Source organism: Hippocampus comes, unplaced genomic scaffold (genome assembly GCF_001891065.2).
Source record: "Hippocampus comes isolate QL1 unplaced genomic scaffold, H_comes_QL1_v1.1 scaffold158, whole genome shotgun sequence".
In the NCBI taxonomy this organism is placed as follows: Eukaryota; Metazoa; Chordata; class Actinopteri; order Syngnathiformes; family Syngnathidae; genus Hippocampus; species Hippocampus comes.
Genome location: NW_017805548.1, coordinates 157080 through 173702, shown reverse-complemented (window position 1 = coordinate 173702; position 16623 = coordinate 157080). Strand labels below are relative to the sequence as shown.

The 16623-nt window shown below is 43.2% G+C and overlaps 1 protein-coding gene across 2 annotated transcripts in view; it reads left to right on the top strand.

Annotated features, from left to right (window-relative positions):
* Positions 1-15601, top strand: part of LOC109521730 (MLLT6, PHD finger containing) — a 35553-nt gene extending 19952 nt beyond the window's left edge. For both annotated transcript variants that reach the window (XM_019879758.1, XM_019879759.1), the window contains exons 8-20: positions 4236-4325; positions 4860-5007; positions 5112-5918; positions 8368-8561; positions 8833-8941; positions 9124-9190; positions 9350-9498; positions 10309-10506; positions 11024-11100; positions 11295-11656; positions 11799-11877; positions 12789-12998; positions 13081-15601. In XM_019879758.1, the coding sequence (XP_019735317.1) occupies positions 4236-4325; positions 4860-5007; positions 5112-5918; positions 8368-8561; positions 8833-8941; positions 9124-9190; positions 9350-9498; positions 10309-10506; positions 11024-11100; positions 11295-11656; positions 11799-11877; positions 12789-12998; positions 13081-13116 (2526 nt within the window). In that variant the 3' untranslated portion in view covers positions 13117-15601. The remainder of the gene's footprint in view (positions 1-4235; positions 4326-4859; positions 5008-5111; positions 5919-8367; positions 8562-8832; positions 8942-9123; positions 9191-9349; positions 9499-10308; positions 10507-11023; positions 11101-11294; positions 11657-11798; positions 11878-12788; positions 12999-13080) is intronic.
* Positions 15602-16623: the final 1022 nt, after the last annotated feature.

The following is a 16623-nucleotide window of genomic DNA, read 5'->3' as shown; positions in this document are numbered from 1 at the left end:
GGACGGTAAATGACAGCAATGACCAGGGGGGAGGGACCAGGGAATTTGAAGGTGATATGTTCAAAGGACTCAGTGGGTGAGGTGGATATAGTGCTGATTTTAAACTCTGTTTTATGGACTGATGCCACCCCACCACCTCGGCTGGTGAGGCGGGGCTTGTCGATGTAGGTGTAACCAGGTGGGGTGGCTTGGTTGAGTGAGAAGTAGTCCAGGTGTTTGTGCCAGGTTTCGGTGATAAAGAGGAAGTCCAGGTTATTGTCAGTTATGAATTCGTGTAAGACGAGTGCTTTGTTGTTGAGTGAGCGGGTGTTAAATAGAGCCAGTTTGAGGATTTTGTGGTGTGTGGGTGACAGTGAGGATTGGGGGAGTGAGCGGAGATTGGTATTTGACATTTTAAAATATTTTCTCTTGTTATTATAGTTGTGGGGGTGTCTGGCTGTGATGATGGATTGAATGGGGTAGATGGCAGTAGGATGAGACAGTGACAACTGGGGCCTGTAGGGAGGACTATGGCAAGCTGAAGTGCCGTATGTTGGTGGAGTGGAGGAAGGGCAAGGTGCAGGTGTGTGTGTTGTGACTAGTCAGCTGGTGGAGTGGTGGACAGCATGCTGGACATTTGCTGCCAGTATTCTGTTGCCTAGTTTTTTGGGGTGAAAACCGTCTGCCTTTAAAACGGATGGACGGCGCCAAAATATATTAAAATTGTCAATGAAGCCCACATTGTGTGTCCTGCAGGCAGTTTGCAGCCAGGTGTGGAGGCTAAGAATGCGGCTGAAAATGCCCATGCCACGGTGCGGAGAGAGTGGGCCGCTAATGAAAATTGATTTGCCAGTTGAGTTAAGGAACTGAAGAAGTTTGTTGAAGTCACTTTTGGTGATTTCTGACTGCCGGTGGGATGCATCAACGCAGCCAACATGTACAATAATTCTATGGACAGATGGTGGGAGTGGATGAAGCAGGCTGGGGAGTTTTGCGAGGATGATGGGAACAGTGGCTCCGGGGAAGCAGTGTGTTGTTGTGTTGAAGAATCGGAGGTTTCGAGTTATGGAGTCGCCAACAATCAAGGTAGTCGGAGGAAAAAGGGGGCGAAGTGGGCAGGCAGGGGTGGGTGAAGGGAGAGTGGATCTTGGCGCAGGTTCAGTCAGTGGCGGTGAAGTGGAGGGGGAAGTGCACGGGAGGAGACCAGGGACAGTGCGCTGCGGGGCCGGAGTGAACTGAGGGATAGAGCAGCGGTGAGCAATGGAGAAGGGGTGGACAGAATTTTCTGAAGGGATCCGAGGGGAGGGATTCATTTTGGACTGTGTGGTGGATGGTGAAGAAGTTGTCGGCACTCCAGCAAGAGGAGGGAAGTCACTGAGATTGAGGATGTCAAAGGTGTTTCTCAGCTGGATAATGGATAGCGGGGGGTGGTTGGGATATGTGTCTTCCTGCTGCGCTGAACCAGGGACCTGGACACCGGCTCGTGGGGGGTGGAGCTGGACATGGACCTGGGCTTGGGCTTGGCACCCAGTCGTGCCCAGGTGTCATCTGGATCGGCGAGTGGCAGGGAGTCTTCAGGTGCGGGATCGGGAGTGGTGGCCTTGTCAACTGCGGGAGAAGCAGGTTTGGCAGCAGCAGCTGTGTCGGTGAAAGATGGAGACTCTGGTTGTCCAGGACTGAAGATGATTGTGTCCATCTGCAGCTCAGCATCTCGGATATGGTAAAGTGTGGAGACGTGAGCTCGCTCGCTGGTCCTCTCCCTCGCCGCCTCGCCGTCGCCCGGTAGCTCGCCAGCTGGTGCTCTCCCTCGTCGTTTGCCGTAGCTCGGCAGCTCGTTAGCTGGTGCTATCCCCCGCCGACTCACCGTCGCTCGGCAGCTCGCCAGCTGGTGTTCTCTTTCGTCGCTCGCCATCGCTTGGCAGCTTGCTAGCTGGTGGTCTCTCTCGCCAATTTGCCGTCGTTCGGTAGCTCGCCAGCTGGTGCTCGGTAGCTGCAGAAACGGCCAAATAACACCAGTTTTCTTTAGTACAGGGTGTTCCAAAAGTCTTGGGCACATTTTGACATTGAATATCTTAAATAAAAATAAATAAAACTATTCAGGATATAAAAACGCATCTGGTAAATTCAGAAAGCTTGTAATCTCAATTTTTACATGGAATGTTCAATGATGTTCAATGTGAGCGCCATTGGTCACACGACACACATCAAGCTGTTTTCAAATTCTTGCTAAACGCGTCCCAGCATTGCATTGTCAGTGGTTGCAACAGCTTCTGTTATTCGTGCCTTCAGCTCATCCATGTCTCTTGGAATAGGGGGCACATAGACCAAGCCTTTCACAAATCCCCACAAAAAGAAATGCATGGTGTGTTCCCTACTGGCTCTTCTGATCGATTTACGGGGGCTCTGCTGGAAAGCAGTTCGAACATGTTCAATCACATCTTCTGAAGTTGAGGGGCGTCCCGTTCTTTTAGCTGGGCATAAGCACCCATCCGTTATGAATTTACCATGCCATCTCACTATGGACTTCCTCTCTGGTGGCTGCTTTCCGAATTTTCTGTGAAATGCACATTGAACAACAGTCCATGATTCAGTTTTTGCAAATTCAAGCACAAAAAACACCTTTTCCGGTTGAGTGAATGCCATTAATGGGTCTGAAAAGAAATAAAAAAAATCAATAGCCTTACAAAAAACTGAATGTAATTAGCTTTAAAATGGCACAACTTTTATCTTACTACCATTCATAGTTAAGGAGATATGGGGACTTCAAATGTGACTTTGGGAACACCCTGTACCAGTGATAATTTACAGTTTGAGCCCTGCGAGTCCCAAGGACTCGGTGATCAGAAAAGTATGAGTCCCATTATGCATTTAGAGAGTCCCAAATTTCGAATTCTGAAATGGTCTACTTATTCAATTGCATATGATAATAACACAAACAACAACAATGTGCATTGATAATTGGTTTATTCCTTATAAACAAATGCTGCAAAAAATTTAATAATTCAGGCATACAAGATTTGCTGAGAAATAGGTTCTTATTTCATCCCATGGTTCAGTCTTTGAGTTCATAAATTCTCCTCTCTTTACTCTGCTTCCAATGATGCAAGGCTTTCTCAAAGTCAACTTATCATCGCAAAAAACCATCCAAGTTTAGCTGCTTCCTCTGTGATATCTCCGCAATAAACTTTCGCAACACTTGTTCGCAACACTTGTTTTAACGTTACACAACTTGGCAATCGTCTGCTTCCCCGCGAGGTGAAGCTCAATCTCGCCAATCTAGTCTCACGAGACTGGAAATCTCGTCACGCGAGATTACTTAACGCGAGATCAAAACAACAATGGCGGCGATGGTCAAACTGCATTCGTTGCTGGAAAAAAAAGATTTACCATAGTTTTTTTTTTTTTTTTGTTTTGACTGAGAAATTTCCTTGCGTCCCTAAAACGCACATTATTTGGAACTGTGCGTCCCGCGGGAAAATTATGCATCTAGGACGCGGGGCGCAGAGGTAACGAGATGGCTGCCTGTACCGTGACTTTTCCAATTTTTTTTCTCATCTGATTTCACTGTATTCTACATTAAAAAAAATGCTTGATCCTTGAGAACAGTAAAATACTGTAGGTTTACAAGCATTTTTTTGTATTCATAGATAGTTTCTAAATATTCGGAGTGCAACTATGCATACTCTATAGATTATTACTACTGTATTTTCTACACAATAAGGCGCTTTGGAGTATCAGGCACACCTTCAGTGAATGGCCTATTTTAAAACGTTTTTCATATATAGGGCATACCGCATTATAAGGCGCATAGAATAAAAATTACAATAGTGACTCCGGTTGCGCTATGCATCCACTAGATGGAGCTATGCTAAAAGAATACAATGTAATACATTACAGCTTTATTTATATTGCGCTTTCACAACCACTGCAGCTGTAACAAAAAACTTTACAGTACATTTAAAATACTACGTAGAAGAAATCAGAAAATTGATCCATATAGAAAGTGCATCGGATTATAAGGCGCGCCGTCGTCTTTTGAGAAAATCGAATGCTTTTAGGTGTGCCTTATAGTGCGGAAAATACGGTCCTACTAAACAGTTGCAGCTGGAAATGTTAAAGCCCCGTACCATCATTGATATAAGCATGTCAGGAATGCTGGTATAAGCTGTAAAGATGAATCCATGTTGAATATACGATTATCTTAAACTACTCCTTTCTGAGAAGTTTGGTCTGATTCCTGTTTTATGTTTTTTCAGAGTCACAAGGACAAGATTCGTCAGAAAGAGCGCCACAAGAAGGCCTCTGACAGCCTGGTCCCTTCAGTGATGTCCAATACTGTAGACATGGTATGAAGAGCAGAGCAAAAGAAGAGTTGTTGGATACAGTACAATATGGGTAGACCGATTATCAGCCAGCCTGATTATCAGATGGCCTTTTCAAAAAAAAAAACCTGATGGCCGAGAAGAGCTCAGTTTAAAACCGATGATTTATTGACATTTCCAGTTAACTGTACAGGAAGTGCTGCTGACCCCTCAGATCTCTTCGACAACTTTTTAAGACATACTGAGGACCCTGGGAGCTCGCGGGACTGTTTGTTAGAATTGTCAACCAAAAATGTGTATTGTCTAAGATAATATGCTGAAAGACATTTCAACAAAATTAAGAGTTGGAGTTTGTCTTTTATATATCTATCTATCTGTCTATCAATTTATTTATTTGCTGCATTATTTTCTTTTTTACTGAAAATAAATATCGGCTCCAAATATCTGTAATCGGCCTCCTTGACTACTATTAATCAATATTGGTCCCAAAAAACATATCAGTCTGTCTCCAGAGTAAACTTTACATTTCAAATCATTTGTCTGTGTGTGTTGGGACAGCTCCCCTCCAGTCACCACAGTTCCAAAGACAATGAGGGAAAATCCAAGAAGCTGATTTCGCACAGCCATGGTCACCACAGTAAGAAAAGGGGAAGCACCGGCAAGAGTGGTTCCTCTAGTTCCTGTTCATCAAGTCCGTTCAATACAGGTATTACATTGACACTTTAGCAGGCGCAAGAAAAAAAAAACTTCTGGCGTCCGGAAGCTTGAAGAGGAGGATTTTGTTTTATGGGCTCTGTCTTGCTCATGAAGGTGGAATCCTGTCTTCAACTCAAGATTCCCATCAGTTCTCCTCATCATCCCGTCTGGAGCGCGACCATGAGCGTGGAGGCGGTGAACACGGCAGCGAGGATCGCAAAGAGCGTCACAGGAGGCCAGCCGTCCAGGGAGCCCAAGAGGACGGCGATGAACAGGAACACAAAGATGAGGATGAGGAGGAAGACGAGGATCGCAGTTATCATGAGCCGCCGGCGTTGACCCCTGCTGAAGGCCCTCTCGCAGGGTCACAGGCTCACGATCGGTCAGATGGGAACTCGAGCCCTTTTGAGAACAAGGTCACAATTTCAACTTTTGGATCCATCATGCGCATTACCTCCACGTCAGTGCTGGGTAGTAGCAGTAAGATCCGCAAGATCTCCTCTTCAGGAGACTACAAACCTTCCAAGTCTCTGTGCAAGTTGTCTCAACTGAGCACACCACCGATCCCAGAAGAAGGAGAGCTGGAGGGCAAAATTACCCCGCCTTCTCTGTCCCAAGAGAGAAGGCACCGTGACAACAAAAAGAGCCGCCATGGTCCAGGCCGACCCCGGGGAAGCAAGAACCGAGAGAGGAAAGAGGACACGCATCATCATCATCATCATCATCACCACAACCACAACAGCGCACCTCCTCCTCCACTACCACCAGTCTTCACCTCCTCACTCTACCCGAGCCCAATGTCAGTTTCACACCTCGCCTTCCCCTCCTCACTGCCCACCACCACCACTTCCTCTTCTTCATTTTCATCCTCCTCAGCTAGCAGTTTTTCCACCAGCCGTGGCAACTCAATGCTTGGCTCGGGTGAGTGGGTGTGTGTGGTAGCCCTCAAGTTTCCGGTGTGTAGCGAAAAGTGCATGCACTTCAGCATATTTGTTTGCAACTTGTCAGAAAATGCATGGCGAAAGCCACAATAGCAGTTTATCTAAAGAATAACAAAAACAAAAAAAATATTCAGTCTGATCAGTGTTTGCTTGGTCTTTCAATGGTTTGTATTTGTTGTGTCCATTGTCACTAAGAATATATTCTACATCAGGGGTGCCCAACTAGTCGATCGCGATCGACCGGTAGCCCGCGGACTGGTCCCAAGTCGATTGCGAGGGGTGTAGGGGGTAATGGGAGGGGGCGAAAAAGATTTGTATGTCTGTATACGTGTTATTCCTATTATATATTTTTGTGATAGTGTATACTGCACCCTAAGCATCCTATCAGTTTCACCTTCACAAAGTATTCCAAAAATAAAAAAACAGGTCACCTTTAACCTACGCTGGCGCGTGACCTCTATAACCGGAAGTTGTTAGCGGTCAGCAGTCTGCAATTACAGCTTGCGATCACAGCTGTTGCGATATATCTTTTTTTTATCATTATTATTATTATTATTATTCTCATTCAGTTTGTTTCATCTGCAATTCACTGATGGCACTGGCAAAGAATGGGAATCTGCAGTGCCAGGAGAAGCATTTTAAAACGGTACACGTGAGCTGCGATAGTGATGTTCATGCATTTAACACGCTGCAAAAGTGTGTCCCCTGCCTCCGCGCCCGGTCTCTACTAAGCTAGGCAGTGATTTCCTTTTCACAAACTCTTGTATCTACTTTTTCAGTTTCGTTCATGTTCGATGCCGTGATAGCTGTTGCTCATCATGGTGTGTGTGTGTGTGCATGCGTATGAGCGTCTATGTATACGTGCACATGCGGTAACGAACGATCACGAAAGGTTGGCTGGCTTGAAGAGTAGATCTTAGGTCAAAAAAGGTTGGGCACCCCTGTACTACATAGATGTATGTACTCTGCGTTAGAAATCAATTACTTCACTATACTGACTTAGGGTCCAGGGTGAGGCAAATAAGATAAACAATGTAAAATTACAACAATATGCACACAATGTCCGCCATGCCCCCCACCACCACCCAAAAAAAAGGGACACAAGAGGCATCTTTACAATTATCTCCAAATCTGTGACTGTTATGTAGCCCGGATGGTGACAGTACATGAGAATTTCTTTCTGAGTCATAAAACCAGCTAATAGTGTTGATTTATACATTGGCATTAGCTGTACTGACCTGTCTATGAAGTGTTGCTCTTGCAATGGGTTACAAACATTTCATCTGCACTAGATGAGCTGAAGCTATTGAGTTATAATTTCAGAGCATCATTATAAAATGCCTTTGTCAACTCGTTTGTCCACAAATGTGCACTATTTGTGCAAATGGTCAAACATCTTTACTCCAGCTATATGTGCATACTTTCATGTTTACTTGTCTAACAACACACAACGCTTTTTATGAATGTCTTCATCATCTGGCATTTGTTCTGTCGCAGAATGTCTCGCTTGTTTGATCTTATCACAGACTGTGATATAATAACACTGGTCAACAGCAAATTTGAATCGGAGATGACTTTATGTGTCCCTAAATGTATTTTGGATGCTGATTTAAAAATCGTCTTGACTTTTTTGCTAGCATTTTTTTTTTTAGATATTTTCATCCATCTATCTATCTATTCAACCATTTTCTGATCCGCTTATCCTCACAAGGCTCGCGGGCATGGTGGATTCTCTCCCAGCTGTCTTCGGGCAGTAGGCGGGAGACACCCTGAACCGGTTGCCAGCCAATTGCAGCGCACACACAGACGACCCACCATCCACACTCACACTCACACCTAGGGACAATTTAGAGGAAACAATTACCTTACGGGGGCATGTTTTTGGAATTTGGGAGGAAATTGCAGTACCCGGAGAAACCTCACGCAGGCACAGGGACATGCAAACTGCACATGGGAAGGCCGGGGCCTGGAATCGAACGCTTGCACCTCTGCACTGTGAGGTGGACATGCTAACTAGTCGACCACTGTGCGGACCAGATATTTTCATTTTTTTATTCTTAAGTTTCACCGATAAACTCTTGTAATATGTATTTCGCCCTGCGTTGTAATTCATAGCTATGACGTTTTTTAAAAACTTCCACCTGTTGCTAAACTTAACCCTTGATTCATAAATATGTTAGACATTATATTTTTGTTATGGTCCCATTATTATTATGAAAACGTGATGTGCAGAGAAAAAAAACCCCAACAGATTTGGCATCAGTGGAAAAAAAATCTGTGACAAAATTATTTGCCACTCTGTTAAAAAAATTAAAAAATCAGTAAAAATGTGTTGACCGGTGTATACTGTCATATCTGGAAAATGAAATTTTGTTTGTCTACAGACACATACAGCACATTTAAAAAAAAATCCTGTCTTTCTCACTCAGGTATCTATTCCAGCCTTAAGAACCCTCTGTCACTGGGTGGGGGCATCTGCAGCACCTCCATGGGTGGAGGGGTGTGTAGCACCTCCTTGTCCCTGGCTGGGGGCATGTGTAGTAGCTCTCTCTCATCAGGACTCCTCCCTTCCCACGCTTTCTCAGGCTCTCTCGCATCAAGCAATGGTGTTTCAAACCCACAGGTATTTCCAGGACATTCTTCCAGATATTATTCTTATTGTTATTATTGGACGCCATACAATGAGAATAATCGTATTCGTAATCGCAATTTAAAAAAAAAGGGGGGGGGGCAGTAGAAGTGATTTTGAGTTTTCCAACCTCATTAAAAACACGGCACGTTTCTCTTAATATGTCATGCATTTATGAAACATACTTTAGCCTTCATGTTTAACTTGATGGCTTTTGTATCTCCACACTTATATTCTTATACTTTTTTTAAATGAATTTCAACAGGTGCATCCAGGTTCGAGCGGCTCCTACAATGCGACACCAGCGCAATCTTTCACCACTGGTCTCTCCACACTGCCACCACTACTGAGTCAAGCCCCAACCTCACTACCAGGTGTGAGGTCAAAGTAACAGCCTTCAAATGTCCTTTCGTTTCACAAATCATACCTATTTTCTATTGCCATTCGATTATTTGGATCCCCTCTATCATGACACAAACAGAGAAAATGACAATCAAACTCAAAATTGATTAATATTACCAATACTATAATGTTGACATCTTGTTCCCTTTCATAGAGTCAGACCTTGATGACTGTCGCTTCCCATGTCAGGGACACTCGCCAAGGGAAAGTCTTTCCTCACAGTACGTCTTTTGTTATTACCGAGCTATTATCTGCTCCTTGGAAATTGTATTCAAATGATATGAGAAGTCATATGTGTTAGCTGGAAATCGGCAGCAGGTTAATGATCCCAAGTAACAAAGGAAACACTTTCACCCTCTTGCTGTCTCCATCACACACAGGTCTCCTATGAGCTCCCTCCCTCTTCTTTTTGACCAGAGAGATGGTTTAGGTCCAGGAGTTCAAGCATGTCCTGAGAACATCCCCCAGGCAAGCTCCCACATTGAGCTGCTGTTGGAGAAACACAGCAACGGAGAGATCGGTGTCAACAGTGAGTGACCTCATTCTTTGCCTCCTATTCAGAGAAGCATGACCGTGTGCCAGTGCAAATGCTTATTAGGAGAAAAGGGTTTCGTTTTTCAAAGGAGTTGATAACACCTCACCAATACATTTACAATTCTGATTTCACTTGAAATCCTGGGGCCAGTTATTCAAAAAATGTCACCTGGATCAAAAAAAGATCCAAACATGTAAATCCCATTTTTTGAAGATCCAGAATCAGGTAATCAGTTTGTTGTTTATGACGGTTTATCAAAGAAGCATTGGACTGGATCACCCTGATCCAGTCCCAATTACCGGTGCTTTAATGGGTTCACTAAAGTGTTTTTGGGTTTTTGTTTTTTTTTTTTGGGGGGGGGGGGAGCAATTACCTAAAAGGCAAAAATAATAAACATCAACTTCTATTTATGATTTCGTTTATGAACTCAACACTTATCAGAACCACAACAAATCACAAATTTACATAAACAAATACATTGTGGATATTTTTGAATAGTCTTAAGGAAAACATTAAATGTCCAATAGTTAACCAAACAAAGAATGTTTTTTCTTTGAAATTATGATGTTCCCCACTACTTGGCGGTTCGGTTATTACGGGGGTTGAAAATTATCCTTTTTTTTCCTGATTCATCAATTAATCGACAAAATAATCTACAGATTAATCAATAAATAAAATAACTTAGCTGCAGCCCTACAATGGACCATGTCAACCGACTGGGTGACATCTTAGTCCATTTAGTGTTAAATAATGTCAACAGCACATGATTTCTCCATGATATGAATTGTTTTCTGTCTCTGCCAGTCGTAGACATGCTCCAGTCACTCCACTCGCTGCAGCAGGAGAACCAGCGGCTCCAGGGCCAGATTCTCAGTCTGACAGCCAAAAGGGAGCGACTGCAGTTGCTCAACATAGAACTGGCCGTACCTTTCCCTTATGCTCATTCTGTCCAAGGCTCTTTGCACACCGCGGCCCGGATGAACTTCCTGTCCTCAAGTCAAGGTCAGATTTGTAGATTTGTCATGTCTATGTATTTACTGTCTTTAACGTGACACGTTACGTAGGTTCCGCATCTGCTCTTCATGTGTGTATCTCTTGCTTCGTTCTCCTCCCTCATCGGCTTACCTCTGTCTGCATCATGTGCATGGATCATTTTTAAACACATGCACGAGTGTCTTTTTTTTTCTCTCTCTCTGAATTGGTCTTGTGTGTCTCATGATTTGAGAGGTCCCAGTTTCAAATCTCAGCTCTCCTCCGCCCGAGTACTGTGGCTCCCTCCCATATTCTAGAAACATGCATGTTAAGCTAATAAAAGACCCCGCATTGTACATCAGTGTGAATGACAGTCTGAATGGCTGACTCTCCTGCATCTGGCTGCTGACCAGCCCAGTGTCCCCTGCCTCTTGCTCAATATCGGCTGGGATAGGCTCCAGCTCACCTTTGACGCTGATAAGGACAAACGCTATCGAAAATGAATGGGTGGATGAAATGGCCTTTGACTCTGCCTCTCTTTTCTCAGACCCCCTAATGACCAATAAGAATCCCCTGTCGAAGAGCAGTTTCCATAATGACAATTCCTTTGTTACCTCCTCTGAGGTGAGAACCTGTTCTTTTCTCCAAATATATTAACAAATGCAATCGTTGTCCTTTCCGGCTTGGGTGTTCATGATGAAGGCGGCTGGTGGCGACTCTGCGCTGCTGCACTGTATACACATCAAGATAAAACAGCTAAAGCAAGCTCGGAGAGAAAAAGCTAAATTCACTTTTCGTTTCTGTTTCTATCTTCCCAGGATCTCCACTCTGGTAGTCCGTCCTGCAGTAGCTCTTCCCTCTCCTTCCAGAGTACTCCTCCTCCTCAACAAAGCCCCGCCTCCTTGAGTCAATCCATGATGAATGGCCAAGGTTCATGTGACAGTTTGGGACAAATCAGTCAGGCTGGCACCTCCACCCAGCCTGCGGCAGGGGGGCTACTCGCATCTCTTGCAGGAAGTCCTCAGCTGATGAATGGGGCGCTCAGCGCTTTAAACGGCGTGATACATTCTCCTGTCCAGAGTGCCGCCCAATCGACACTCCCTGCTCTGTGCCCCCAGCCGCCTCCACTCAACCACCAAACGATAGCACAGAGCTTTCAGCTTCCTAAGAGTGCGAGCCCGTACGTAACCAAAACGTCTGATTATCCAAGCAAAGTTTTTGTTGTGCCCATATCACCTCAGTAATCCAGATTTTGCTATCTTTAGTTAGTAACGTCAAAGTATAACTAATCAACCGGTTTTGTTTTATTGTCCATCTTTCAGATCTTCTCTCCTGTCAGAGCAGCAGAAACAGATCATTCTAGAGCAGCAGCTGTTCCTCACATCACAGAACTTCACTCCTGTAATGTCTTTTTTTAAACCATTCATCCATCCATTATCCGAATCGCTTTATTCTCACGGCGGTTGTCGGTGTTCTAGAGCCTATCCCAGCTGTCATTAGGCGCAAGGCGGGGTACACCCTGAACCGGTTGCCAGCCAATCGCAGGGTACACAGAGACGAACAACCATCCGCGCTCACACTCACACTTCGGGACAATTTTAAGTGTTCAATCAGCCTGCCCTGCATGTTTTTGGAATGTGGGAGGAAACCGAAAACTCGTGCGCTGGAGTGAGCCTCAACGACCACCTAATTGTCAAAAGTGTGGTTCCTCCCAAACCTAATGGAAACCTATTGAATATCCAATAATTGATCGAGAGAATGAATGTACTATTATCAAAAGGCAGCTGTCGTATTTTATGCTGATCCAAAATGTATACTGTTGTAGACTGTTTGGTAAACATTATTGATTTAACTAACCAAGTCTGACAAGAAGTTGTACTCATTTCCACTTTTGTATTATTCTTTGACTCTCAAACGTGCAACTTGTCCATTCACCTTGTCCCGTCGTCCTTTCTAAGAGCCACATCATTTTACTATTGGGCCACATACTGCATGTTTCACATGCAAATCATTTTCTAAACTAGCAGAAGCACAGAAGTGGAAGACATCACAAAGTTGAGGGTGTGAGTCATTCATGCTTGTGTGTGGGCAGGAGTTTTTAGCAAAAGTAGACGTTTTCGAGCAGCCAGCTTCTTGTTCAGAAGCTTTGATTCTCTGGGATGCAGAGAAATTGCCATTCAAAATAGGTGGTTTCATATTGGCTACTCAAGGAAGGTTGCTTGTCTGAATGATATTGATGACCCTGCAAGAATTACCGTTGGGTCAGTTCTTAATGAACTCAAACTTTCCCCATGATGATCTGGCTCCCTTAGGAACAGAGGGCAGTAGTTTGCCAGATGCTTCAGCAGCAGAGGCAGAGGGAGATGCAGCGCCTCACACTGGCAGGAGCCCTTTCATCCACGCCAAACTCCCCCATTTTGGCCCACTCTCCCAACCTGCTGTCCTCAGCGACTGCCTGCCCCCTGCAGGGCAACCACGGGGGAAACCTCTTAGGCCGACAGGAGAGCACCCTTCACAAGCCTGTGAGTCATCCTGCAAGTGTTTCCGCCACCATTGCTTTTTATTCACGAGGTGTTTAAGTTTCTTACCTGTGTGATTTTTCAGGCTACAGGAGAGAAGGGTGGAGACAAGAATGGATGAAATCACCGCACCATCTCAAGTGAAGATATCGATCAGATAAAAGTCCCTGAGGAATAACTGAGGTCACCTCACATGACACGAGGACGTCATTTCTACTCTGTCGTCATTAAATGAATGTACAACAGGATGGTCTTGAGGGTGAGGATTTTGTGTAGGGAAGTTGATTTATCAGGCATTCTTTAATGTTTTTTTTATACGGGCAGCTTTTCAGAGATCATGAATACGGTGGTCTCATCTTCAATTGCACTAATTTTGTTCACTAGACCAGTGGACAGTCCTGACAAGTGTGGTCTAGGGTTTTGGTTTGAAGCACTGACTCTTAATGAATCATTTCCATAGATTTTTTTTTTCCACTCAGACTTTTGCGAATTGATGACTTTAATTTCATCCACACGTAAGCCACCTCGCACATTTGTCTTCCTGTAAATGTTGTCTTCCTTTTGTGTTCACCGCACCCGCATTTCTTCCAGGCACTTGCTTTATTCTTACAGTAAATGGTCAATTTAATATTTTTTACCCCGCGAGTGACTTGCGGTGGCGATTTCTGACGGGACAAGCCAAACGTCACAACAACAATGACAACATGTGGTCAGTGGCATGTCAGTGTTAAGCTCGTTATTACCTCAAATTTTCTACCAACATTTTCTGCGCTGATGTGTGGCTTCCATTTTGTGCTAACTCGTTTTACTACCTATACAGTACTGGATATAAATAGCCACCTGAAATCTTTTCATCAGCAATGATGAAGTTATTTACTGATGTCTCAATATTCAAAATAGCGAATAGTTCCTCCCCACATTTGTCTTTAGGGTGTACTTGCATCTATTCAAAACCAGAGACGTTTATATCTTTCTAGTTGCTGTCGAGATTAAGATGAAGAAACCAAAACATTTGGAAGTTGTTAGTGAGAATTTGTTTTCCCGGGTTAAGAGTGCACTTTGCATCTTAGTTTTTTGAGCTATTTAGTCTTTTTTTAATGTGAATTGGCACTCCGTTTTTTTTGTTTTTTTTAATATACGGTTTATATTTCAGTTCAACATATTCTTACTGTACATGCCTGCTAACTAGCTGTTCTTTTAGCAATACTGGATAGATAATGCCTTAACGATGCTAAACATAGAGAGAAAAGGTTGTGCCCAAAGGCTCAAACGCACTCCTTTTTTGGTCTTTTTTTAGGGATACATGGCACTCATTCTGAACTCATATATATGTTTTATAAGTCGCCGGTTTCATCAAATGAAATGTGTGAATAACCTGTCAGTGATAACTATACTGTCATTTTTATACTGTAATTTTTGTGTTCAGATACAATGTTCCTTAGTTGTTTGTGCTTCAGAGGATGTGAGAGAAAATGGGAATCTTTCAATGAAACCTGCAGATTGGTGTCCTAGCAAAGGATGTAAACGACAGTATCATGAAAATGCTGTCAAAATACAGTAGTATGTTCTTTGTGATGTTAACTGCTCCGAGGATGTTGGAATTAGACGCAGTGGAGCCTTCTTGGCTAACGGCGCTCCCATTTGTGGCAGTGATGGAAAGCTTCTTTCCCTCTGTTACATCTTGCCATGTGGTGCTTCCATTCAGTAGCTCACAAATTCATGATTTACCATCATAGGAAGGGATTTTTTTTCTTCTTTTTTTGTGTTCTCTTTTGTGTAGCAATATTGTCAGGGGTCTGGTTTTCTCACCTCTTCGATTTTGAATATTGTCTGCCCCATGTAACATCTCGAGTGCTAGTTAGTGTCGTCTGTAGATGTCAGAAAGCAACGTAAAACAGCTCAATAGGAGGTGATCAAATACTGTAGCAATGACAGAACGGGAATGTTTATTATGTTGATTTAAAACAAAATACTATGAGCCAACATTTCCTTCTTAAAAGTGGGACGTCTACGATTTACCAAGTACAGTGTGTCCTGAGAAGACAATGTCCAAGGAAGGGAGAGGTGCAAACGTTTTTCTTTTCTTTCCCATGTTGCACTGGGGCACTGTAAGCCCAATTTGTTCCAATGATTTTTGTTTGATGATGAGTTGTACATTTTTTGGTGTCAGACAAATGTTTTTTAAAGCTTTGAAGGTGGGCTAACCAAGATAATTCATGTTATGAATGTCGTACTATGTATCTTCAGTGTAACAACATTTGAGCACCCTTCTCACAATGAGGTTTAATGGAGAGCAAGTGACTTGTTGGAATCAGAAATGCATAAGATGCAGCGGTTTCTCAAATATATCATGAAATGCAAAGTTATAACTATGCATGATTTTAAATGCGTCGTTCCCTTGCAAAGAAAAAAAAATGTAATGAGCACCGAATGGCAAGCTTATTGTCATTGTACAGTGTAATTGCCTGAAGAAAGTGATCAAAAAGGAATTTGACAATATTCAGATAAATATCCCTGTAAAGTATTTTGATACTTTTGTGTGTAAAATTAAAACGATGGAAGAATTCAGTTTTCTTGTCAATAAATGTATTTTGCTGATGTTTTTTTACATCAGCAAGTGAAATATTGCAGTGTATGCATTTGCTGACACAATATCAGAATCATGTGCTCATCACTTGAGCACGGTGTCGGTTTAGATTATATGTAAATTATACTTTTCCAATGACGGTTTTTTTTTTTAATGACGGTTTGTGTCTCCAAGGTGTTCCATTGTCGAGTGACGTCAAGTTGAAGTCGGTCGGTAAACTCAGGGTCCTTTGTTTCCGATCCCTCAACTCGGACCTCTCAGTACAAATGGGGCGTTCCAGTGCACTTTTCCTCGTCAGAAATGGGAAAAATCCGATCTCCCATTATCCTCGAATGCACCAATAGCTTCCGCTTCCGGTTTCTGGCACTACACCTTCAACCAATCAAATGAGTGTATGTTTCACTATGCAGTTGTTTCGTCGCGCCTATTACCTTGTTGACCTGCCACTCAAACTGTATCGGCCTTCTGATTGGCTTGATGTTTGACACTTGATTTGCAAGTTACTCTGAACCCAAACGCCGCAACCTTCCTTGCATCTAGATCAAAATGACACCGTTTATATACTGCGGTCAAGCCAACCTCCACTCGCAAAATTGAAGTCAAGTGAGTCGCCACTGCGATTGCCAATGCTCTGCATTACGGTAATCTGCCGCCAGCGAGTGGCGTTAGCCACCTTCAAAATAAAAGCGCCTCCACAAATGCATAAACGTCATTTGTTTGGGTTACAAGAAATTAAGAAAAATATAAAATAAGTACTTTATTGTATTATTGTTTATTGAACATATAGAACCTACAATACAAAAACAGATTGACTAAAGTGAAGGCAAGTAAAAACTATAAAAAGAAAGAAAAAAAAAGACATCATCACACAGTTTTATGTTCAAAGGAGTAGGAAGAAGTAAATAACTTATCTAGTCCTACCCCTTGTTATGTAACAGTAAATGAATTGATCTTTTTTCAAAACAAAGAAGAAAAAATCTACACATCATCAAATACATTTACCCTTATGTGTACTGTACTTATCTATTTATACACCTTTCT